This window comes from Nerophis lumbriciformis, linkage group LG24 (assembly GCF_033978685.3).
Source record: "Nerophis lumbriciformis linkage group LG24, RoL_Nlum_v2.1, whole genome shotgun sequence".
NCBI lineage: Eukaryota > Metazoa > Chordata > Actinopteri > Syngnathiformes > Syngnathidae > Nerophis > Nerophis lumbriciformis.
This window is the reverse complement of record NC_084571.2, coordinates 17245253-17271428: the sequence shown is the minus strand read 5'-3', so window position 1 is coordinate 17271428 and position 26176 is coordinate 17245253. Positions and strand designations below refer to the sequence as shown.

Genomic DNA, 26176 nt, shown 5'->3' with positions numbered 1-26176 from the left:
CAATAAACTCTCGCTTGATGTTGAACTTGACAGGAGGCTTGGAAAGGCAAATACCACCATGGCTAAACTAGCAAAACGAGTATGGGAAAACAACGCTCTTACACAACATACAAAGATCCGAGTTTATCAGGCCTGCGTTCTCAGCACTTTACGCTACAGAAGCGAGACCTGGACTACTTACATGAGACAAGAGCGTCGACTTAACGCTTTCCACATGCGGTGCATCAAACGTATCCTTGGTATTAGTTGGCAGGACTATATTCCACACAGTGTCATTCTTCAGCGGGCTAATATCCATAGCATGAACTCTCTGCTTAGCCAGTGCCGTCTTCGATGGCTGGGACATGTTTGGCGGATGGAGGACGGACGGCTTCCCAAGGACATTATGTATGGACAACTGGCTCCTGGATCCAGACGTGTTGGTCGTCCCTCCCTCCGGTTCAAGGACACATGCAAGAGAAATCTGAAGGCGTGTAATATTCCTCTAGACAGCTGGGAGATACAGGCGGAGAACCGAAATGTCTGGCGTCAAGCGGTTAGACGGAGTATTGCAGAGGCTGATTTGAGGAGAGGCCAGCTCGCAGAGGAGAAGAGAGACTGGAGGAAACGTACTGCAAATACCATCGCACAGCAGGAGCGGGACGAAGTCTCTACACATGTTTGCACTAAGTGCAACAGGGACTGTCACTCAAGAATTGGCTTGTACAGCCATGCTAGGCGTTGTCAACAAACATGAATGTACCGTATCAACAAAAAATCAAGTTAAAATGTGAAAATTATAATTAAATAAGTCCATTGTATATATACCACACTCATTATAACTGAAAAGATATTACTAATAATTGACTAAAGTAGGATGACAAAACTATTTAAATAAAAACAATAAACTATTAATAATAATTAAAGTACCATTACAAAATTAAATAAATAAATAAATAAAATAAAAAATTAAACACCAAATCGAAATAAGTGTCTGACCCAAGAGCGTAAATTAGCATGGTCATCTGTGGCTCAGCTGCCAAAGATAGATAGAAGAAGAAGAGAGAGATATGTAAAGAGAAATCATGCATCTTCAATGCAGCCACTACTTGCTTGTCTTGATGATATCAAGGCCTGGATGGCCCTACATTTCAATGAAAAGAAGACACAAGTAATAGTGTTTGGACCTAGTGGTACCTGTGAGCTCCCCCCGGTTGACTTTAGCCCCTTGGTTTTGCACGTTAAGCCCATGGTCACCAACCTGGGCTTTCATATTGACAGTGATTTTAAATTGGAGCGTCAGATTGGCACAGTGGTGAAAGCCAGCTTTTTTTTATTTACATCAGCTGGCAAAGGTTAAAAACCTTCTTTCTAGGCAACAGTTTGAGACAGTAATCCATGCCTTTATCACATCTGGGCTGGATTGCTGTAACTCTTTGTATTTTGGAATTAGTCAATCCTCCCTCTCACGTCTGCAGCTGCCAGACTTTTAACTAACACAAGAAGAAGAGAGTACATTATTCCGGTTTAGCCTCCCTCCACTGGTGTCTTTTAGATTCCATTTTAAAATGATTTTACTTGTTTTTAAATCCTTATGTGGTCTTGCCCCACCTGCTCCACCTCTATGCCCCCATCCGCTCCCTCAGGTCAGCTGATCAGCTGATCCCGGAGGTACCCAAATCAAAGGCAAGCTTAGAGGGGACAGAACCTTCTCTGTTGCGGGTCCCAAACTCTGGAACCATCTCCCTCTCCATGTGAGACAGGCCCCTTCTTTGGCTACTTTTAAGACCCTTCTTAAAATCCATTTTTACTCACTGGCTTTTAACCCAGCATGAGACTTTGAACTGTTTAAACTGTTTTTAACCTTTTAACTGCTTTTTATCTAACAAATTGTTCTTAAGATAATTTGTATTTGCTTTTTCAATGTGTATTTTACCTCTGTTTTAAATGTTATTTTTTAGTCTGTCCTTTGCCTGTATTTCTTTGTGGTGTACAACCCTTTGTTCTTCAACTGTGGTTGTTTTTAAAGAGCTTTATAAATAAAGTTGGTATGGTATGGTATGGTATATACACATATGTATACGTTAGGTCAGGAAGAAACACAGAGGCTATATCATCCCTACAAGCCTGTTTCTCAGGTTTCCCTGCTCGTCAGGGGATTTTATTGATGTGCCTGTGGTTGTTACATGTATATATAGGGTACATTACATGGGGGTGTGGCCATTGTTGCACAATAGCGCCTTGCTTCTGTGGCGGCATGATGAGACCAGTTGGTTGTGTTTGTTTAAAGTGGACTTGCTGGGGTGGTATATATTAAACATGTTTTCTTTAAGGCACAGGTGACATATTTTAGCTGCACTGTTGTATGGTGAGCTAGATGCGACAATTCGCCATGTAATGGTGTGATCAATGTTATTGTCTTTAAGAGTCCATATGTTTACTCAGCTCTGTAGAGCTCTTGAGTTGGGGCCTACGAAATGATGCTGTGTGATTGTTATAACAGGTTTTAAAGGTGTTTTCTGTGAGTCCAATGTAAGTCTCTCTTTGAATTGTCCTTGCGGGTGACGCTGGCTTGGTAAACAACTGATGTTTTTGAGCAGTTTCCCTTGAGTGGGTAGTTAATCCTTCGTCTGCAATTGCAGCTATCTGTGGAGTCATTAGCGGTTACTTGTCTGTGAGTGCTCAGAATCCTTTTGTTGTGTGAGTCAATGGTTTGTTTGATATTCATCATGGACTGTAGCTAAGTTTCAAGGTGTTCCTGTTGAATATCTTCCTGAGTACATGTTTTTTGGGGAAGTGCCTGTCAGTGAGTGTAAGGAATTTGTGTTCAATGGTTGTGCTGATGTTTTTGCTGAATGGGGTGTTGTACCAAAGTATGTTGTCCCGTTTCCTGTTTTTTCTTGTTTTAGTTGCTGGTGGGTCGTATTGGAGGGTGAATTGGTATCCTCTTTCGTTGAGTACTTTCTGGTATGGAGGTGTTGCTTGGTTGAATGATTCCCTGTCTGATGACAGGGCTGACAGTCTCCTGTTGATGCCGGCTGGGATGTTCCTGGTTGTGACAGGCGGGTGGTTGCTGTCACGGTGTACATATTGTAATGTGGTGTCGGGCTTTGTACAAACCCCGTTTCCATATGAGTTGGGAAATTGTGTTAGATGTAAATATAAACGGAATACAATGATTTGAAAATCCTTTTCAACCCATATTCAATTTAATGCACTACAAAGACAACATATTTGATGTTCAAACTCATAAACTTTATTTTTTTTTTGCAAATAATAATTAACTTAGAATTTCATGGCTGCAACACGTACCAAAGTAGACCACAGAACACTTTTCCACTTCATATCAGTCCATCTTAGATGAGCTCAGGCCCAGCGAAGCTGACGGCGTTTCTAGGTGTTGTTGATAAACGGTTTTCGCCTTGCATAGGAGAGTTTTAACTTGCACTTACAGATGTAGCGACCAACTGTAGTTACTGACAGTGGGTTTCTGAAGTATTCCTGAGCCCATGTGGTGATATCCTTTACACAATGATGTCGCTTGTTGATGCAGTACAGCCTGAGGGATCAAAGTTCACAGGCTTAGCTGCTTACGTGCAGCGATTTCTCCAGATTCTCTGAACCCTTTGATGAAATTACGGAGCGTAGATGGTGAAATCCCTAAATTCCTTGCAATAGCTGGTTGAGAAAGGTTTTTCTTAAACTGTTCAACAATTTGCTCACACATTTGTTGACAAAGTGGTGACCCTCGCCCCATCCTTGTTTGTGAATGACTGAGCATTTCATGGAATCTACTATTATACCCAATCATGGCACCCACCTGTTCCCAATTTGCCTGTTCACCTGTGGGATGTTCCAAATAAGTGTTTGATGAGCATTCCTCAACTTTATCAGTATTTATTGCCACCTTTCCCAACTTCTTTGTCACGTGTTGCTGGCATCAAATTCTAAATAAATGATTATTTGCAAAAAAAAAAAAGTTTATCAGTTTGAACATCAAATATGTTGTCTTTGTAGCATATTCAACTGAAATGGGTTGAAAATGATTCGCAAATCATTGTATTCCGTTTATATTTACATCTAACACAATTTCCCAACTCATATGGAAACGGAGTTTGTAAATGGCCGGTATGTGTTGTTGTTCAGGTTGAGTGTTTACATCCAGGAAGTTTACAGTGTGTTTGTTTGCCTCAACTGTGATCCGTAGTCCGTTATTTTTGAAAATGCGGCATATTTCTTTTTTGATGTTTTTTCAAAGCTCTCGGTCTGGCATCGGAAATAGCCAGTCCATCGTCTCTGTATAGTCCAATGTTTCCTCCTAATTTTGTGAGTTGCGAGGGTAGGAAGCTTCCTACTAGTTCGCATGTTTCAGCCCCGTCATAACTTCCCATTGTTACGTCGAATGGTCCAGTGGTCTTTTGCCAAAGTTGCTTTTGGTGCGTGAGTATTGAGTTCTTTGTGTGGTTTATGATATTCCTTTCGTCCATAGTGATGTTGTCGTATTTTGAGGCAAAATCCAGTGCTTTGTTCAGTAGTTCCCTGCTGATTGAGAGGTAAAATTCCTCTGTGCCGAAGCAAATTAATTTGTGTTGCTCCTTGTCGCTTATGTTCTTGAACCAGTTTATTACGACTGTCGTGATTTTCCATTGGTTGAGCTGGGAAGTGTTTGTGATTTTGTTGTTAATTCTGTCCAGGATTTGTTTGCTTATTTTGCCGATTTCTGATTTGGTTGGGTTAATCAACCGACATGTTGGTCTGTTTGCAAAATTGGGTTTCTGGTCTTTCAGTGTGATGAACGCCTCTCTGCTGGCCATAGTGTCCACTTTTTGACAATGCTGAGCTTCATGGCAATGTTCTTGTCCTCATGTATATACAAATATAAACATATGTGTATATACATATGTATATACACATATATATATATGTGTATATACATATTGGGGAGTCTCACTCAAGCACCGCCTGACAGGTAGGCACCTCACAGGGGAGGAGCCAGGGCATGGAGGCAGAGTGGAACACAGAGGACAACGCCTCAGCCTAGGCCGCATCATGGAGGGGCGGTACATTCCCCTGTACCTGCTCAATCAGCCTGAAGTGGCACCAGCTGTGTAGCCAGGTCCTGAAGAATTTGGAGGCAATCCTCCTTTTTCATTGTCCCATTTAAAGCACCGGTTCCATTGGCAGCAAAACAGGCCCAGAGCATAATACGACCTCCACCATGCTTGACGGTAGGCATGGTGTTCCTGGGATTAAAGGCCTCACCTTTTCTTCTCCAAACATATTGCTGGGTATTGTGGTCAAACAGCTCCATTTTTGTTTCATCTGACCACAGAACTTTCCTCCAGAAGATCTTATCTTTGTCCATGTGATGTCAGATGAAACAAAAATGGAGCTGTTTGGCCAAAATACCCAGCAATATGTTATGTATATGTATTCATATGTATATATACACATATATACATATGTATATACATGTATATACATATGTATATACACATATATACATATGTATATACACATATATACATATGTATTTACACATATCAATTTTTCAAGTTTCTCAAGACTTCACCAATCATTTTAATGATGTGGTCTTCATTTAAAAAAAAGGCCTAGCAAGTAGCAACAAATTTAGAATCTCTTTCTGGTGTTATTGCAGAATGTACTCCTGTTTAGACTTCTTACTTCTGTCCCTGGATATCCCCGATGAACAGCGAGAGCTGCAGCGAGGATGACGTCACACTGGCTTCACGCAGATGCAAGACTTTGTCCCCCTAAAAATGTCCTCTTAATATTCGCCCCTTTACTAGATGGCTGTCAGCAGATATATCTGGCATTTATCACATCATGTCCACATTGTTTTCATGTTAAAACACCCTCATTTTCAAAGTGTGGTGGCTTGTAGTTTGCCGCGGTGGGCCTCCATGATCAATTACATGTAAGGCAATCTTGACTGCCCCAAGATGGCGGGCGGACACTGTGAGGTTCCTAAAAGCCTATGCTTGTGTTAACAGGATGTGTCATGTGACTGAGTGGGGACCAGTGTACATCACACTCAAAGTGAACATGTCATGTGACTGAGTGGGGACCAGTGTACATCACACCCAAAGTGAACATGATGTCATGTGACTGAAAGGGGACCAGTGTACATCACACCCAAAGTGAACATGATGTCATGTGACTGAAAGGGGACCAGTGTACATCACACCCAAAGTGAACATGATGTCATGTGACTGAAAGGGGACCAGTGTACATCACACCCAAAGTGAACATGATGTCATGTGACTGAAAGGGGACCAGTGTACATCACACCCAAAGTGAACATGATGTCATGTGACTGAAAGGGGACCAGTGTACATCACACCCAAAGTGAACATGATGTCATGTGACTGAGTGGGGACCAGTGTACATCACACCCAAAGTGAACATGATGTCATGTGACTGAAAGGGGACCAGTGTACATCACACCCAAAGTGAACATGATGTCATGTGACTGAGTGGGGACCAGTGTACATCACACCCAAAGTGAACATGATATCATGTGACTGAAAGGGGACCAGTGTACATCACACCCAAAGTGAACAGAATGTATTGTGACTGAAAGGGGACCAGTGTACATCACACCCAAAGTGAACATGTCATGTGACTGAGTGGGGACCAGTGTACATCACACCCAAAGTGAACATGATGTCATATGACTGAAAGGGGAGCAGTGTACATCACACCCAAAGTGAACATGTCATGTGACTGAGTGGGGACCAGTGTACATCACACCCAAAGTGAACATGATGTCATGTGACTGAGTGGGGACCAGTGTACATCACACCCAAAGTGAACATGATGTCATGTGACTGAGTGGGGACCAGTGTACATCACACCCAAAGTGAACATGATATCATGTGACTGAAAGGGGACCAGTGTACATCACACCCAAAGTGAACAGGATGTATTGTGACTGAAAGGGGACCAGTGTACATCACACCCAAAGTGAACATGTCATGTGACTGAGTGGGGACCAGTGTACATCACACCCAAAGTGAACATGATGTCATATGACTGAAAGGGGAGCAGTGTACATCACACCCAAAGTGAACATGTCATGTGACTGAGTGGGGACCAGTGTACATCACACCCAAAGTGAACATGATGTCATGTGACTGAGTGGGGACCAGTGTACATCACACCCAAAGTGAACATGATGTCATGTGACTGAAAGGGGAGCAGTGTACATCACACCCAAAGTGAACATGATGTCATGTGACTGAAAGGGGAGCAGTGTACATCACACCCAAAGTGAACATGATGTCTTGTGACTGAGTGGGGACCAGTGGACCAAAGTCAGTGGAGATACCTTCCATGTGACTGAGTGGGGACCAGTGGAGATACCTTCCATGTGACTGAGTGGGGACCGGTGGAGATACCTTCCATGTGACTGAGTGGGGACCAGTGGACCACAGTCAGTGGAGATACCTTCCATGTGGCTGAGTGGGGACCAGTGGAGATACCTTCCATGTGACTGAGTGGGGACCAGTGGAGATACCTTCCATGGGACTGAGTGGGGACCAGTGGACCAAAGTCAGTGGAGATACCTTCCATGTGACTGAGTGGGGACCAGTGGACCAAAGTCAGTGGAGATACATTCTATGTGACTGAGTGGGGACCAGTGGAGATACCTTCCATGTGACTGAGTGGGGACCAGTGGACCACAGTCAGTGGAGATACCTTCCATGTGACTGAATGGGGACCAGTGGAGATACCTTCCATGTGATTGAGTGGGGACCAGTGGACCACAGTCAGTGGAGATACCTTCCAAGTGACTGAGTGGGGACCAGTGGACGACAGTCAGTGGAGACACCGTCCATGTGACTGAGTGGGGCCCAGTGGAGATACCTTCCATGTGACTGAGTAGGGACCAGTGGAGATACTTTCCATGTGAATGAGTAGGGACCAATGGAGATACCTTCCATGTGACTGAGTAGGGACCAGTGGAGATACCTTCCATGTGACTGAGTAGGGACCAGTGGAGATACCTTCCATGTGACTGAGTAGGGACCAGTGGAGGTACCTTCCATGTGACTGAGTAGGGACCAGTGGAGATACCTTCCATGTGAGTCTGCAATCATAATGAAGACATGAAATAAAAACATTGTTTCCAAAGTCACACATGATTTGCATCTGTGTACTTCTGAACAAATACAAGTTCTTGAAGGAGCCCTTTATTCAAATGTTGACAGGCTGTGCTCATGATAATCAAGTTGTTGGAGAAGATGGTTGTCAAGAGTGAGAACCATCCTAAACCTTCTGATGTAGAAGATGGTTGTCAAGAGTGAGGACCATCCTAAACCTTCTGATGTAGAAGATGGTTGTCAAGAGTGAAGACTATCCTAAACCTTCTGATGTAGAAGATGGTTGTCAAGAGTGAGGACCATCCTAAACCTTCTGATGTAGAAGATGCTGAGGAGAGCTGCACTTTCTCTCCATCTCAATGTCCTTCTCTTCTAGAGTTTTACTTCTCTCTGCCTTGGTCTTGAACTTCAAGCCGTGACCTGCGGACCACAACAACAAACATGTTTACTTCAGTAGGATCAGCACACTCCTGCCCGGGAACATGTCACCTCCTGACACCTTCACACACCTCTGCTTATGCTTTTGCTCCAAGAAGTGTGTATATATATATATATATATATATATATATATATATATATATATATCTATATATATATATATATATATATATATATATATATATATATATATATATATATATATCTATATATATATATATATATATATATATATGTATGTGTGGGAAAAAAATCACAAGACTATTTCATCTCTACAGGCCTGTTTCATGAGGGGGGGTACCCTCAATCATCAGGAGATTTTAAAATCTCCTGATGATTGAGGGGTACCCCCCCTCATGAAACAGGCCTGTAGAGATGAAATAGTCTTGTGATTTTTTTCCCACACATACATATATTGCGCTCTACTACGGTATCGAGCACTATTTTTCGGATAACCTTATTAAGACATATATATATATATATATATATATATATATATATATATATATATATATATATATATATATATATATATATATATATTTATATTTATATATATATATATATATACATACACTTTTCCACCATTCTTCCAAAAGCGCATTGGTGAGGTCACACACTGATGTTGGTGGAGAAGGCCTGGTGCCTTCACAGATGTGTAAGTTACCCATGCCTTGGGCACTAATACACCCCCATACCATCACAGATGCTGCCTTTTACACTTTGACCCTAGAACAGTCCAGATGGTTCTTTTCCTCTTTGGTCCACAGTTTCCAAAAACAATTTGAAATGTGGACTCGTCAGACCACAGAAGACTTTTTCACTTTGCATCAGTCCGTCTTAGATGAGCTCGGGCCCAGCGAAGCAATTCTGGGTGTTGTTGAGAAATGGCTTTGGCTTTGCATAGTAGAGTTTTAACTTGCACTTACAGATGTAGCGACCAACTGTAGTTACTGACAGTGGTTTTCTGAAGTGTTCCTGAGCCCATGTGGTGATATCCTTTACACACGGATGTGGCTTTTTGATGCAGTACCGCCTGAGGGATCCAAGGTGCGTAATATCATGGCTTACGTGCAGTGATTTCTCCAGATTCTCTGAACCTTGTGATGATATTCCGGAGCGTAGATGGTGAAATCCCTAAATTCCTTGCTTTAACCTCGTTGAGAAATGTTGTTTTTAAACAATTTGCTCAGGCATTTGTTGACAAAGTGGTGACCTTCGCCCCGTCCTTGTTTGTGAATGACTGAGCATTTCATGGAAGCTGCTTTTATACCCAATCATGGCACCCACCTGTTCCCAATTAGCCTGTTCACCTGTGGGATGTTCCAAATAAGTCTTTGATGAGCATTCCTCAACTTTCTCACTCTTTTTTGCCACTTGTGCCAGCTTTTTTGAAACATGTTGCAGGCATCAAATTCCAAATGAGCTAATATTTGCAAAAAATAACAAAAATTCTCAGTGTGAACATGAAATATCTTGTCTTTGCAGTCTATTCAATTGAATATAAGTTGAAAAGGATTTGCAAATCATTGTTTTTATTTACCATTTACACAATGTGACAACCTCACTGCTTGGCTTTTGTCTGTATATATATATATATATATATATATATACAGTATATATATATATATATATATATATATATATATATATATATATATATATATATATATACACACATATATATATATATATATATACACACATATATATATATATATATATACACACATATATATATATATATATATACACACATATATATATATATATACACACAGGTAAAAGCCAGTAAATTAGAATATTTTGAAAAACTTGATTTATTTCAGTAATTGCATTCAAAAGGTGTAACTTGTACATTATATTTATTCATTGCACACAGACTGATGCATTCAAATGTTTATTTCATTTAATTTTGATGATTTGAAGTGGCAACAAATGAAAATCCAAAATTCCGTGTGTCACAAAATTAGAATATTACTTAAGGCTAATACAAAAAAGGGATTTTTAGAAATGTTGGCCAACTGAAAAGTATGAAAATGAAAAATATGAGCATGTACAATACTCAATACTTGGTTGGAGCTCCTTTTGCCTCAATTACTGCGTTAATGCGGCGTGGCATGGAGTCGATGAGTTTCTGGCACTGCTCAGGTGTTATGAGAGCCCAGGTTGCTCTGATAGTGGCCTTCAACTCTTCTGCGTTTTTGGGTCTGGCATTCTGCATCTTCCTTTTCACAATACCCCACAGATTTTCTATGGGGCTAAGGTCAGGGGAGTTGGCGGGCCAATTTAGAACAGAAATACCATGGTCCGTAAACCAGGCACGGGTAGATTTTGCGCTGTGTGCAGGCGCCAAGTCCTGTTGGAACTTGAAATCTCCATCTCCATAGAGCAGGTCAGCAGCAGGAAGCATGAAGTGCTCTAAAACTTGCTGGTAGACGGCTGCGTTGACCCTGGATCTCAGGAAACAGAGTGGACCGACACCAGCAGATGACATGGCACCCCAAACCATCACTGATGGTGGAAACTTTACACTAGACTTCAGGCAACGTGGATCCTGTGCCTCTCCTGTCTTCCTCCAGACTCTGGGACCTCGATTTCCAAAGGAAATGCAAAATTTGCATGGTTGGGTGATGGTTTGGGGTGCCATGTCATCTGCTGGTGTCGGTCCACTCTGTTTCCTGAGATCCAGGGTCAACGCAGCCGTCTACCAGCAAGTTTTAGAGCACTTCATGCTTCCTGCTGCTGACCTGCTCTATGGAGATGGAGATTTCAAGTTCCAACAGGACTTGGCGCCTGCACACAGCGCAAAATCTACCCGTGCCTGGTTTACGGACCATGGTATTTCTGTTCTAAATTGGCCCGCCAACTCCCCTGACCTTAGCCCCATAGAAAATCTGTGGGGTATTGTGAAAAGGAAGATGCAGAATGCCAGACCCAAAGACGCAGAAGAGTTGAAGGCCACTATCAGAGCAACCTGGGCTCTCATAACACCTGAGCAGTGCCAGAAACTCATCGACTCCATGCCACGCCGCATTAACGCAGTAATTGAGGCAAAAGGAGCTCCAACCAAGTATTGAGTATTGTACATGCTCATATTTTTCATTTTCATACTTTTCAGTTGGCCAACATTTCTAAAAATCCCTTTTTTGTATTACCGGTAGCCTTAAGTAATATTCTAATTTTGTGACACACGGAATTTTGGATTTTCATTTGTTGCCACTTCAAATCATCAAAATTAAATGAAATAAACATTTGAATGCATCAGTCTGTGTGCAATGAATAAATATAATGTACAAGTTACACCTTTTGAATGCAATTACTGAAATAAATCAAGTTTTTCAAAATATTCTAATTTACTGGCTTTTACCTGTATATATATATACTTCTGTGTGTGTGTGTATACTTTACATGCAGTCGGCTTTCGGCCCTCGACCAAATCTTTTTAGCCTAGCTGAATAAAATAAATGAATAAATAAAAGTTAATTAAAGATAATTTTCCTGTGGGCTGTCAGGAAGTTAACTACAAAAGTGTCATCAAAATAAAAGACTGACTTTCTTTTGCAAAAATGATGTGGTGGCAATAGTGGATTTGCAAAGTGTGTTAATAATGAGAACAGACATTGATTACTGACTTAAACAGTTGGCCACTTCCTTGTAGGACTTCTTCTTGCAGCATCCTCGACACAGACTGAAGACACACTTGTTTCCCTGCACCAACACAACAAGACAACAGTCAAGTATGTACACAGACTGAAGACACACCAACAACATCAAGACAACAGTCAAGTATGTACACACCAACAACATCAAGACAACAGTCAAGTATGTACACACCAACAACAAAACAACAGTCAAGTATGTACACATCAACAACATCAAGACAACAGTCAAGTATGTACACACCAACATCAAGACAACAGTCAAGTATGTACACATCAACATCAAGACAACAATCAAGTATGTACACACCAACAACAAGACAACAGTCAAGTATGTACACATCAACATCAAGACAACAATCAAGTATGTACACACCATCAACAAGACAACAGTCAAGTATGTACACACCAACAATATCAAGACAACAGTCAAGTATGTACACACCAACAACATCAAGACAACAGTCAAGTATGTACACACCAACAACAAGACAACAGTCAAGTATGTACACATCAAAAACAAGACAAGAGTCAAGTATGTACACACCAACAACATCAAGACAACAGTCAAGTATGTACACACCAACAACATCAAGACAACAGTCAAGTATGTACACACCAACATCAAGACAACAGTCAAGTATGTACACACCAACATCAAGACAACAGTCAAGTATGTACACACCAACAAGACAACAGTCAAGTATGTACACACCAACAACATCAACACAACAGTCAAGTATGTACACACCAACAACAAAACAACAGTCAAGTATGTACACATCAACAACATCAAGACAACAGTCAAGTATGTACACACCAACATCAAGACAACAGTCAAGTATGTACACATCAACATCAAGACAACAATCAAGTATGTACACACCAACAACAACAAGACAACAGTCAAGTATGTACACACAAACAACATCAACACAACAGTCAAGTATGTACACACCACCAACAACAAGACAACAGTCAAGTATGTACACATCAACATCAAGACAACAATCAAGTATGTACACACCAACAACAAGACAACAGTCAAGTATGTACACACCAACAACATCAACACAACAGTCAAGTATGTACACACCACCAACAACAAGACAACAGTCAAGTATGTACACATCAACATCAAGACAAGAGTCAAGTATGTACACACCAACAGCATCAAGACAACAGTCAAGTATGTACACACCAACAACATCACGACAACAGTCAAGTATGTACACACCAACATCAAGACAACAGTCAAGTATGTACACACCAACATCAAGACAACAGTAAAGTATGTACACACCAACAACAAGACAACAGTCAAGTATGTACACACCAACAACATCAACACAACAGTCAAGTATGTACACACCAACAACAACACAACAGTCAAGTATGTACACACCAACAACAACAAGACAACAGTCAAGTATGTACACACAAAAAACATCAACACAACAGTCAAGTGTGTACACACCAACAACATCAACACAACAGTCAAGTATGTACACACCAACAACAACACAACAGTCAAGTGTGTACACACCAACAACAACAAGACAACAGTCAAGTATGTACACACAAACAACATCAACACGACAGTCAAGTGTGTACACACCAACAACAACAACAACACAACAGTAACGTGCTTACACTTCTTTCTTCTCTTCTTCCAAATTAGCTTAGTGGTTAGCATGCCTGCTCCTGGCGTGTAACATGTTTAGCCTCATCCTCCAGTGATAATAGTATAGATAACGACACTTGTGATACTTAGAAATGTTGTTTATTTGCCGTAATGGAGGTGATTATCGTTAGCTTAAGAGAGCGGCACCACACTGTGTATGCACAAAGTCATTTTGGGGAACAAAAATGGCATTTAGTGTTCTGCATGAATCTGCAATGATTTTATGAAACTTACCTTTGGATTCCCACACTCTTCACATTTGATGTACTTGGCTGTTGGAGACATGAAATATTACATCAACATGTTTAATATTCACATGTACATGACTAAGTATTACATCTACATCTTTAATATTCACATGTACTTGACTAAATATTACATCTACATGTTTAATATTCACATGTACATGACTAAATATTACATCAACATGCTGATATTCACATGTACATGATTAAATATTACATCAACATGCTGATATTCACATGTACATGACTAAATATTACATCAACATGCTGATATTCACATGTACATGACTAAATATTACATCAACATGTTTAATATTCACATGTGCATGACTAAATATTACATCAACATGCTGATATTCACATGTACATGATTAAATATTACATCAACATGTTTAATATTCATGTACATGACAAAATATTACATCAACATGTTTAATATTCATGTACATGACTAAATATTACATCAACATGTTTAATATTCACATGTACATGACTAAATATTACATCAAGATGCTGATATTCACATGTACATGACTAAATATTACATCAACATGCTGATATTCACACGTACATGACTAAATATTACATCAACATGTTTAATATTCACATGTACATGACTAAATATTACATCAACATGCTGATAATCACATGTGCATGACTAAATATTACATCACCATGTTTAATATTCACATGTACATGAATAAATATTACATCAAAATGCTGATATTCACATGTACATGACTAAATATTACATCAACATGCTGATATTCACATGTGCATGACTAAATATTACATCACCATGCTGATATTCACATGTACATGACTAAATATTACATAAACATGTTTAATATTCATGTACATGACTGAACATTACATCAACATGCTGATATTCACATGTACATGACTAAATATTACATCAACATGCTGATATTCACATGTACATGACTAAATATTACATCAACATGCTGATATTCACATGTGCATGACTAAATATTACATAAACATGTTTCATATTCATGTACATGACTAAATATTACATCAACATGCTGATATTCACATGTACATGACTAAATATTACATCAACATGCTGATATTCACATGTACATGACTAAATATTACATCAACATGCTGATATTCACATGTACATGACTAAATATTACATCAACATGCTGATATTCACATGTACATGACTAAATATTACATCTTCATGCTGATATTCACATGTACATGACTAAATATTACATCAACATGCTGATATTCACATGCACATGACTAAATATTACATCAACATGATACAGTGCTGATATTCACATGTACATGACTAAATATTACATCAACATGATACAGTGCTGATATTCACATGTACATGACTAAATATTACATCAACGTGCTGATATTCACATGCACATGACTAAATATTACATCAACATGATACAGTGCTGATATTCACATGTACATGACTAAATATTACATCAACATGATACAGTGCTGATATTCACATGTACATGACTAAATATTACATCAACGTGCTGATATTCACATGTACATGACTAAATATGACATCAACATGATACAGTGCTGATATTCACATGTGCATGACTAAATATTACATAAACATGTTTCATATTCATGTACATGACTAAATATTACATTAACATGCTGATATTCACATGTACATGACTAAATATTACATCAACATGCTGATATTCACATGTACATGACTAAATATTACATCAACATGATACAGTGCTGATATTCACATGTACATGACTAAATATTACATCAACGTGCTGATATTCACATGTACATGACTAAATATTACATCAACATGATACAGTGCTGATATTCACATGTACATGACTAAATTAATATTTAGTCATGTATCATGTTGATGTAATCATCAACATGGTAAAGTGCTGATATCCACATGTACATGACTAAATATTACATCAACATGATACAGTGCTGATATTCACATGTACATGACTAAATATTACATCAACATGCTGATATTCACATGTACATGACTAAATATTACATCAACATGCTGATATTCACATGAACATGACTACATATTACATCAAAATGCTGATTGCTTTTTATCTAACAAATTGTTCTTAGGGTAATTTGTATTTTACTTCTGTTTTAATTGTTATTTTTTAGTTTGTCCTTTGCCTCTATTTCTTTGTGGTGTACAGCCCTTTGTTCTTCAACTGTGGTTGTTTTTAAAGGGCTTCATAAATAAAGTTGGTATGGTATGGTAAGGTATATTCACATGTACATGACTAAATATGACATCAACATGATACAGTGCTGATATTCACATGTACATGACTAAATAGTACATCAACATGATACAGTGCTGATATTCACATGTATATGACTAAATATTACATCAACATGATACAGTGCTGATATTCACATGTACATGACTAAATATTACATCAACATGATACAGTGCTGATATTCACATGTACATGACTAAATATTACATCAACATGATACAGTGCTGATATTCACATGTACATGACTAAATATTACATCAACATGATACAGTGCTGATATTCACATGTACATGACTAAATATTACATCAACATGATACAGTGCTGATATTCACATGTACATGACTAAATATTACATCAACATGATACAGTGCTGATATTCACATGTACATGACTAAATATTACATCAACATGATACAGTGCTGATATTCACATGTACATGACTAAATATTACATCAACATGATACAGTGCTGATATTCACATGTACATGACTAAATATTACATCAACATGATACAGTGCTGATATTCACATGTACATGACTAAATATTACATCAACATGATACAGTGCTGATATTCACATGTATATGACTAAATATTACATCAACATGATACAGTGCTGATATTCACATGTACATGACTAAATATTACATCAACATGATACAGTGCTGATATTCACATGTACATGACTAAATATTACATCAACATGATACAGTGCTGATATTCACATGTACATGACTAAATATTACATCAACATGATACAGTGCTGATATTCACATGTACATGACTAAATATTACATCAACATGATACAGTGCTGATATTCACATGTACATGACTAAATATTACATCAACATGATACAGTGCTGATATTCACATGTACATGACTAAATATTACATCAACTTGATACAGTGCTGATATTCACATGTACATGACTAAATATTCTCATGTCCTGATCCACTATTGACATTGGCCCCATATCAGCAAAAAAACTAATAATATTAGCTTCCATGTAAAATGTGTGATATCATGTGCGATACAAGCAGTGTTTACTTGTGTGTGATGTTATGTGCGATATAAGCACTGTTTACTTGTGCGTGATATCATGTGCGACACAATCAGAGTGTTTACTTGTGTGAGATATCACATGCGATACAAGCAGAGTGTTTACTTGTGTGAGATATCACGTGCGATACAAGCAGAGTGTTTACTTCTGTGAGATATTATGTGCGATACAAGCAGAGTGTTTACTTGTGTGTGATATCATGTGTGATACAAGCAGAGTGTTTACTTGTGTGAGATATAATGTGCGATGCAAGCAGTATTTACTTGTACAAGCTGACAGACAGTTAACATCTAAATGTCCTCCAATAAACAATTTCTCCTATTTTACTCAAGTCATCTACAAAAGGTAAACATGTGAGGCTGTAGGCTACTAGGAGCTAGCAGCTACACAACAGCTAAGCACACAAGCCAGACATAGGTAATAATCATTGAACAATAAAAGGTGACAAGTATCAAATAATTATAGTTACATATTACTTACACGTACAAAGTCTCCAAGTCAGATTAGAACATATCCAGTAACAAACGTGTCTGCATCATTCAACGAACTGTGTCATGGGCTAAATGTCATTATTGTATTAAGTGTCACCAAAAAAAACCAATTAGCACTCCACTTCAACTTAAAGACAACATAAGTCCATTCCAGAGGTTAATAATAAATATGTTTCATAACTACCATTGTTCTCAGACTCATTTCACTTTTCTACTAAATCATACCTTTTTGTCATCATGGACCAAGACATGGACTAAACGCTTTTCTACTAAATCATACCTTTTTGTCATCATGGACCAAGACATGGACTAAACACTTTTCTACTAAATCATACCTTTTTGTCATAATGGACCAAGACATGGACTAAACACTTTTCTACTAAATCATACCTTTTTGTCATCATGGACCAAGACATGGACTAAACACTTTCCTACTAAATCATACCTTTTTGTCAGCATGGACCAAGACATGGACTAAAACACTCACGTTTCTGATCTGGGCTGAAGTTCTTGTTGGGGTTGCGGGATCTTTTCTTCAGTTTATTTTTGGAGAGTGTCTGCCCTGTCCCGTCCCAGTCCTCCAGCACTCTCTTCTGGCACTTCTGGACTTGGGACTCCTCACCTTTGGCAGCTGGATCTTTGGGCCTGGGATGGTCACACCATGAGAACCAAGTGTGACTGGGGTCATCAGGAGGAGGTGACTACGGTACTCACCGTGGTCTCACATAGGGCTGGCAGATCCAGTGAGGGACGCCCTCATTCTTCCTGTCATGTCCTCTGGCTATCTCATCCTGACACACAAATATATGTGGACTAAGGTGAGGAATAGACACAATTAATCCTAGAATAGTAACTGGATTGCTGACAGGTTAACTAAAAATTAAAGTTTTGGTAGTTAAATGACTGGCTCCATATATAGACTGGAAGTAGAACGGACCATCCAGTAACCACAGGGTACAAAATAGACTGGAAGTAGAACGGACCATCCAGTAACCACAGGGTACAAAATAGACTGGAAGTAGAACGGACCATCCAGTAACCACAGGGTACAAAATAGACTGGAAGTAGAATGGACCATCCAGTAACCACAGAGTACAAAATAGACTGGAAGTAGAACGGACCATCCAGTAACCACAGGGTACAAAATAGACTGGAAGTAGAACTGACTATCCAGTAACCACAGGGTACAAAATAGACTGGAAGTAGAACGGTCTATCCAGTAACCACAGGGTACAAAATAGACTGGAAGTAGAACGGACCATCCAGTAACGACAAGGTACAAAATAGACTGGAAGTAGAACGGACCATCCAGTAACCACAGGGTACAAAATAGACTGCCCCTTTACTGTTTTGTCAGCATTATTGGTAAATATTGACATTTTCAGGATCCTCATGTGTCTTGAACATCAATGTTACCTGGCAGCGCATCTTCAGCTCTTTGCTAACGTTGGCCAAACTCTCCAAGGTCTTCACCTTGGCCAACTCCTCCCTCAGGTCCTGGTGGATCTGGAGCCTAACACAAACCACTTCAGTCAGTGTGTGTTCACAAGCACAAAGGTTATTTGACAGTTGATGAAGAAGTCAACACACAGACAATGCTCCTCTCCCAGACTGAAAGACTTGTCAGTCAATAATGTGATGAAAAATAAAAACATGTAGAAATGAGAACAATTAACGGGCCCTCGTCTACGTCGCACCGCGGGGATGATGGGTGATGATGAATTGCAAACAATGTTTGGCAAACGACAGGATGTGGGTGAACCATGGCGGCACACTTTGATCCCATGGTTGGCCACAAAAGAGGAAATGTTAATAAGTGGGTTTGACAAATTCACATCTTGATGCTAATTGCCACAAAGGATGAAGTGGCCTTACTACATGAATGAGCATGATGCTGGTGGGCACGTCCATCCTGATGCCCTGACCCACCACAAAACTATTTCAGGACCCCAGAATATAAAAGTGTTCACCATACCTGACATATCTGCAAAATATGCTGCATGTTAGGGCCTCAAAAAGAAAAAAGACAACAATTTCAATAGGGCCCTCTGCAGTGCTTACCTTGCTGCTTGGGCCAAAATACAATCAAATGTCATTCAATTCAACTAAATATAAAATAAAATGTCATTAAATAAAATCAAATAACAGAATAGTAACTGGATTGCTGACAGGATAACTCAAAAATGAAACAAAGTTTTAGTAGTAAATAGTAGTTTTAGTAGTCTAAAACAGGGGTCCCCAACCTTTTTTTCACCAGGGACCGGTTTAATGTAGGCATTTTTTTCATGGCGTGTGGCAGATAAATGTCGCAAATAAGTGCATGGAAAATGATTACATGAAAAAACTCACCATGACATTCAATTAGTGGGAGCTCCTTCCTTTTCCCTATGCAAAACAGCTTTCCATAGACTTCTTTTTTTTAAACTAATTTTTGCTAGTAGTCGGCATTATTTTGGCTTTAGTATGTGATGGGTTCTAGGTGATACATCACATTCAAGGACAAGACCATGGATATATAAGAAAGCTAGAAATACTTGACATTAGTTCTAAGAGATTTCTGTGGGTTACTATTTCCATTGTAAAAGTTATGTATTATATTTTGTGCAATATTTCATACGTAGATACACTGTTAGCTTTTTTGGTCCAATTTTCCATGCGTAAACACATCCGTTATTGCTAACTCCTTGTGTAGTAGGACTATGTGCAATAATACCATCACTATAACTTAATAGGCCAAAGGAGATGTGTATTTTTTTCCTTCAGCACAATTATTATATGCAACAATTTAGCACTTCTCTGTCTGCCTTATGCACTTTAACTCCTATGGTCACTTTGTTCTGATCTGCCCTGATCTTAGGTCATCAACCTAGCTAGATGGAACCTAGCTTTTGGCTACGATTTGGCACCTTTACATGTTGTATGTTTATTAATGTGCATTGTCCCATGTGGCAAAGATGTAACAAATATAGTAAATGGCGACTTCCTATCAGGAGTTTTATAATACATCTATGAACAAGCTTATTGGTGTGTCTGTTGTAACTGGCCAAAATTAAGTAGGACAAAATGCGGTCGGTTATAAATTACTTAATGTCTCTGTGCGGCCCGGTAGCAAATCAGTCATGGACTGGTGCCGGTCCCCGGACTGGTGGTTGGGGACCACTGATCTAAAACACACGTTTGCCGATCTAAAACACAGACTTTCGGATTAATTAAATGAAATGAAATCACATGAAATACAAATGTAATAAGTCCACTTCATCATTTGTGGTAATTAGCATCTAGACCTGAACTTGTCAAACCCAGTTAATAACATTTCCTGTTTTGTGGCGAACCATGGGTGTGCCGCCATTATACGCCCACATCCTGTCATTTGTCAAACACTGTTTGCAATTTATCATCAACCATCAGTTACTTTCTTGATGCACCTTATGCAGCAATCACAGACTCAAGTCTTGTTGAACACCATGCCACAAACTTGGCACACCTATCTTTGAGCACTTTCTCTCATTCCTCTTTGCAGAACCTCTCAAGATCCATCAGGTTGGATGAAGCATTGCTTTTCATTTGAGAAACGAGAGTGTATGATGAATATGTCAGATGGAAAGGAAGATAAATGATTGACATTGACAGTCAGACAAAGAACATAGGTGTGGTGACACAGTTGAAGAGGTGTGTTGGTACAAAGAACATAGGTCTGGTGACACAGTTGAAGAGGTGTGTTGGTACAAAGAACATAGGTGTGGTGACACAGTTGAAGAGGTGTGTTGGTACAAAGAACATAGGTGTGGTGACACAGTTGAAGAGGTGTGTTGGTACAAAGAACATACGTGTGGTGCCACAGTTTGAAGAGGTGTGCTCGTACAAAGGACAAGTTGCAGGGTGGATGCTTGTGGACCATGTCCAGGTACTCCTCAGCCATCTCCCACACTGGGGGGCTGTGCCCTTCAAACAGTGCTGGGTTATGGAGGTTCCCCTCTGAAAAAGAAAAAAAGGAGTATATATGGGTGTGAACTGCTTGTCAACACAACGCTAACAAGGTTTGCTTTGAGCATCTTTCATGTAGCAAAGTGGCCTACACACCTGCACTCATCACCCCTTGCACACCTGTCTCCTGGATGCAGCGTTGCACATCGCTCAGATGCTGGATGTTGCCGTTAGCAAACACAGGAATGTGGAGGGCCTTCCTGCAGCACATTCACAATGTTGTCTACTTTTGAAAGAGAAAATCAACATCACTCACCGTACTGCTTTGATGTGCTCCCAGCTGGCAATTCCTGTCATGGCTCCTTTCTGCTCCTTGGTCCTGCCATGTACTGTGAGCAGCTGCACACACACACACATGCATCTTCACAAGCTAGTTCACTTTGGTTCTGCCATGTACTGTGAGTAGCTGCACACACACACACACACACACACACACACACACACACACACACACACACACACACACACACACACACACACACACACACACACACACACACACACACACACACACACACACACACACACACACACACACATTTGCATATTCACAAGCTAGTTCACTTCATATTGGATTTGAAAGTAGCAAAACAAGCCTTCAAAACAATGTTCTGTAACGACTCCAACTCAACTATTTGGCAAGTAAAAATACTAGACTGTGTTTATTTCAGCTTCCCACCACATTTCAAGCATTACATTCAGGGTGCTTCATGAAGGAAATACTTTTTAGTATTGTAGTAATAACTGGGGAGTTGTTGTGTTCCTCAGGAACTCATGAAATCAGATTTAAAGGCCTACTGAAACCGACTACTACCGACCACGCAGTCTGATAGTTTATATATCAATGATGAAATCTTAACATTGCAACACATGCCAATACGGCCGGGTTAGTTTACTAAAGTGCAATTTTAAATTTCGCGCGACATATCCTGCTGAAAACGTCTCCGTATGATGACGTCTGCGCGTGACGTCGCGGATTGTAGAGGACATTTTGAGACAGCATGTGGGCCAGCTATTAAGTCGTCTGTTTCAACGCAAAATTCCACAGTATTCTGGACATCTGTGTTGGTGAATCTTTTGCAATTTGTTCAATGAACAATGGAGACAGCAAAGAAGAAAGCTGTAGGAGGGAAGCGTTGTATTGCGGCCGACTTCAGCAACACAAACACGGCCGGTATTTCATTGTTTACATTCCCGAAAGATGACAGTCAATCTTTACCATTGGCCTGTGGAGAACTGGGACAACAGAGACTCTGACCAGGAGGACTTTGAGTTGGATATGCAGACACGGTACCGTGAGTACGCTTCCAAACATTTGATTGCTTGCAAATAAGACCTACTCAGTGGCCTAGTGGTTAGAGTGTCCGTCCTGAGATCGGTAGGTTGGGAGTTCAAATCCCGGCCGAGTCATACCAAAGACTATAAAAATGGAACCCATTACCTCCCTGCTTGGCACTCAGCATCAAGGGTTGGAATTGGGGGTTAAATCACCAAAATGATTCCCGGGCGCAGCCACCGCTGCTGCCCACTGCTCCCCTCACCTCCCAGGGGGTGATCAAGGGTGATGGGTCAAATGCAGAGAATAATTTCGCCACACCTAGTGTGTGTGTGACAATCATTGGTACTTTAACTTTTTTTAACTTTAATGTAAATAATTTAATGTATACACCCTGATGATTATCTTGTGTTATGACTGTATTATGATGATAGTATATATGATAGTATATATCTGTATCATGAATCAATTTAAGTGGACCCCGACTTAAACAAGTTGAAAAACTTATTCGGGTGTTACCATTTAGTGGTCAATTGTATGGAATATGTACTTCACTGTGCAACCTACTAATAAAAGTCTCAATCAATCAAAAAAGCCCGTACGTGCGTGCCGCTATGTGCATGTCACGTACGTAACTTTGGGGACTTTGGGGAAATATATGTGGTGTATGAACTTTGGGGAGGTGAACGGTACTTTGGGCTGTGGGATTGAGTGTGTTGTGCAGGTGTTTGAGTTGTATTGGCGGGTTATATGGATGGGAGGGGGGAGGTGTTTGTTATGCGGTATTAATTTGTGGCATATTAAATATAAGTCTGGTTGTGTTGTGGCTAATAGAGTATATATATGTCTAGTGTTTATTTACTGTTTTATTAATTCCCAGCTGAATATTAGGTCCCACCCGCCTCTCACAGCATCTTCCCTATCTGAATCGCTCCCACTGCCCTCTAGTCCTTCACTCTCACTTTCCTCATCCACGAATCTTTCATCCTCCCTCAAATTAATGGGGAAATCGTCGCTTTCTCGGTCCGAATCACTCTCGCTGCTGGTGGCCATGATTGTAAACAATGTGCAGATGTGAGGAGCTCCACAACCTGTGATGTCACGCTACTCGTTTGCTACTTCCGGTAGAGGCAAGGCTTTTTTATCAGCGACCAAAAGTTGCGAACTTTATCGTCGATGTTCTCTACTAAATCCTTTCAGCAAAAATATGGCAATATCGCGAAATTATCAAGTATGACACATAGAATGGACCTGCTATCCCCGTTTAAATAAGAAAATCGCATTTCAGTAGGCCTTTAAGCTACCATTCTGTTTCTACACACATGTGATTGGAAGTTCATGAGAAGGTCTGCAGGTCCAGCCCATTTCTGTCTCTTCCACTTCTACCTGCTCCATCATCAAGAATACAAACAATGTTGATTCTATGATCCGAATAGCCATTTGTGATTTATAGCATGAAATTTTAGATTTTGTTTCAAAATGATTCAATGTCCAAATATAAAATAAAAACAAAATGTCAGCTACTCTCCCTCATGTTTTGTCCTAGTCTTAACCAATGGCATCATAGTAAACATCATGGATGTTTCCCCTATATGTTGTCCCCTGTAGCTTCCATTTTTAACTTCATAATTTTCAATGAAAAAGTGACGTTTTACAACTGGATGATCAAAAACCCCTACTCATTACGTAGTTGTTGGCAGGTATGGCAAAGAGACGGGTCAAGATTTGAACACACATTGGAGGTCGGAAAAAACAAAAAAATGTTTGTATATATTTTTACAGAGATAAAAAAAAAGACTATAGAGTGAAACATCCCATGTGCTGCCTCTTGGGGACGTCATTAGGAGACAGTTTCCATGGTTACACACAAAATGACACAGCAAGTCATCACCAGGACAAAACAATTATAGGTCCACAAGGCGGAGGGAGAATACATTTTTAGCCATCATAATTCATACAAAATCTGGCCAGGATTTTTGACTCTGAGCCGACTTTCATTCCAAATATTAAAAATATTACAAAAATAGGTTTTTATCATCTTAAGAACATAACCAGTCGGCCCCTTTCTTTGTCAGGCCAACATATAGGTGCTAAAGAATGCTTTTATTTCCTGTCCTTTACACTATTGTAATGCTCTCTGGTCTTCCCAAAAAGAATCTCAGAAGTTTTACAAGACTCAGCTGCACACTCGCTGACCAGGACCAGAGGGCGGAAGCACATTACCCCGGTTTTATTTCCTGTCCTTTAGACTGTTGTAATGCTCTCTGGTCTTCCCAAAAAGAATCTCAGAAGTTTTACAAAACTCAGCTGCACACGTGCTGACCAGGACCAGAGGGTGGGAGCACATTACACCAGTTTTAAATTCACTGCATTGGCTTCCTGTCTACTTTAAAGTTTTATTATCACTTTTTAAATGTCTTATGCGCCTTTACATTTACCTGACCTGCTTTTACCATATTAATCTGAGATCCTCTGCTGCAAAACCTTTATCTTCACCAAATACCAGAAAAAAGAAGAGAACAATCTGCTTGCTTACTTGCTAAACAATATACGTAATAGTATATCCTTTTGAATTTGTTTCTGGATGGAATTGTGGGCCCAAGAATGAAAATGGAATTGTTGTAAGATTGTATTGGATGACTATGACTATATTAGGTGACTTCTTGATCCAACTCTTCAGTTGGATCCCAACTGATCCGTCACAACCTTGTATTCATATTCATACACTCAACTAAAATACAAACACTTTGGTTTTTGCTCCCATTTCTCATGACTTGAACTCAGAGATGTCAAACTTTGACTATATACACTAAAGACCTATTCCTCTCAAATATTATTGACAAGTCTGTGTTAGTGAGCATTTCTTCTTTGCCAAGATAATCCCCCCTACCTCAGGTGTGGCATATCAAGATGCTGATTCAACATCAGATTATTGCTCAGGTGT

At 39.6% G+C, this 26176-nt stretch overlaps 1 protein-coding gene across 4 annotated transcripts in view; it reads right to left on the bottom strand.

Moving 5' to 3' along the window:
* Nucleotides 1-7198: 7198 nt before the first annotated feature.
* dus1l (dihydrouridine synthase 1-like (S. cerevisiae)) overlaps nt 7199-26176 on the bottom strand; it is a 49353-nt gene continuing 30375 nt past the window's right edge. The window contains exons 6-15 of one of the 4 annotated variants that reach the window (XM_072915936.1): nt 22213-22295; nt 22053-22156; nt 21800-21947; nt 19389-19485; nt 18687-18763; nt 18460-18617; nt 14124-14161; nt 12179-12254; nt 8416-8525; nt 7199-8092 (exon numbers count right to left, since the gene is read on the bottom strand). In XM_072915936.1, the coding sequence (XP_072772037.1) occupies nt 7556-8092; nt 8416-8525; nt 12179-12254; nt 14124-14161; nt 18460-18617; nt 18687-18763; nt 19389-19485; nt 21800-21947; nt 22053-22156; nt 22213-22295 (1428 nt within the window). In that variant the 3' untranslated portion in view covers nt 7199-7555. Of the gene's footprint in view, nt 8093-8179; nt 8278-8415; nt 8526-12178; nt 12255-14123; nt 14162-18459; nt 18618-18686; nt 18764-19388; nt 19486-21799; nt 21948-22052; nt 22157-22212; nt 22296-26176 lie in introns of those variants that run through there. The other 3 variants (XM_072915935.1, XM_061982204.2, XM_061982205.2) reach the window with 3 other exon arrangements.